This window comes from Limulus polyphemus, unplaced genomic scaffold (genome assembly GCF_000517525.1).
Source record: "Limulus polyphemus unplaced genomic scaffold, Limulus_polyphemus-2.1.2 Scaffold7232, whole genome shotgun sequence".
In the NCBI taxonomy this organism is placed as follows: domain Eukaryota; kingdom Metazoa; phylum Arthropoda; class Merostomata; order Xiphosura; family Limulidae; genus Limulus; species Limulus polyphemus.
The window spans coordinates 719-2278 of NW_013672842.1; the positions used below are offsets into that span (position 1 = coordinate 719).

Here is a 1560-nt window from a genome sequence, read left to right on the forward strand (position 1 = left end):
TAAACAACTATAGAACAGATTTAGAATTTACTTAATGTCATTATGAGAACAAGAAAAAACAAAACAGATTGACTTTCTGAAAATGCTATCATTTTTTAGATCACTATGTGAATACACTTAATTTCTATATCTATTCTTGGTTAAAGCTATACTACAAATCTATAGAATCTTGACTTTAATCTGTTTCAAATTTTCTCCATGCACCACTTTTTGTTTTATTACTAATGATTTTTTAAACCTGGATATTTTACAATCACTTATAAATATAATAAAAACAACTTTATATATGAAAAACACACAATTCTGTTTTCACTCGTTCATTGTCTATCAACCTAAAAAACATCCTGGTATTAAAAAGACATCAAGCTGTGTAACAATATCAATGTCAGATGTGGCCAAGTAACACAACGCAACAGGCTTATTTAGAAATATTAAACCTATATAAAACACTTAATAATTAATACATATCGTGATAAACCTTCTTGTCAATAAATTGAATTTTTATTATATGATTCAAAAAGTATTTCTTAGAGCGTACGTGCTCAACTCACCTTTTTGTTAAGAATATCTTGCTGAGATCTATTGACCACACCAACTATTCCCAGTTTAACTGGAATCACTCGACCACACAAAACATCAATAGCATCAGTGCCAGCATCCATCAAATCTAGTTTTGTAATGACTGCTAAGGTACGTCGTCCTGATTCAAGACAGAATTCCTTTAATACTTAAAGCTACTTATACTTATATAAATGTGAATAACATGTGTTATATTAGTGGCCACACATACTAGTCATCTGCCTGTATAAAACCAGATCTTGTACCAAAACTGAATCATTTTTTAAAATAAAAGTGTATTTATTACATCATACATAGAGAAACTGGAATACATTTTCTCATGATCTTCTATTTAATTAAAATGTACTCACACATTTTTTAAACAAACTTCAATCAAAACTACATTTAACTCTGGCATCAAGAGTAAGCAAATCATAATAATAATAAAAATGCAATATAGTGTGTAGACATTAAAAAGTTAGTAAAAAAACCCACAAAAATGGAATAAATTATCAGAAGAATTAAAACTTGTTTAGACACAGCCATGCATCTTTGTAAGTGGCAGGTTATTTTCTGTGTTTATCATAAAGAAATCATCTTTTAGAAAATGCTAGGTAGACATACCATCAGGATCCACTTCTCGAGCCAGTTTTACAGCCTCAGACGTGGCGAAGTCGGTGTTAGCAGCAGACACAGCCAGAATGATAGAGTTGGGATTACTAATGTGCTTGAGGACAAGTTCTCTAATCTGTATTTCTATGTCTTCTGGTTGATCTCCCACTGGTACCTATTTAAAAGTATGACAATTTTAAACATACGATGTATTTTACCCATGGTTGATTATCAAATGATAGAATTTTAAAAACACCATATACATTATATTTTACACATGGTTGATTATAAAATGAAGGGATTTTTAAAAACACCGTATACATTGTATTTTACCCATGGTTGATTATAATATGAAGGAATTTTAAAAACACCATATACATTATATTTTAC

General features: G+C 29.7%; 1 protein-coding gene across 1 annotated transcript in view; it reads right to left on the reverse strand.

Annotated features, from left to right (window-relative positions):
- Positions 1–521: 521 nt before the first annotated feature.
- The window catches only part of LOC106474445 (dynamin-1-like protein), an 11274-nt gene continuing 10235 nt past the window's right edge, over positions 522–1560 (reverse strand). The window contains exons 5-6 of the mRNA XM_013935137.2: positions 1183–1345; positions 522–700 (exon numbers count right to left, since the gene is read on the reverse strand). Coding sequence (XP_013790591.1) covers positions 543–700; positions 1183–1345 — 321 coding nt within the window. The 3' untranslated portion in view covers positions 522–542. The remainder of the gene's footprint in view (positions 701–1182; positions 1346–1560) is intronic.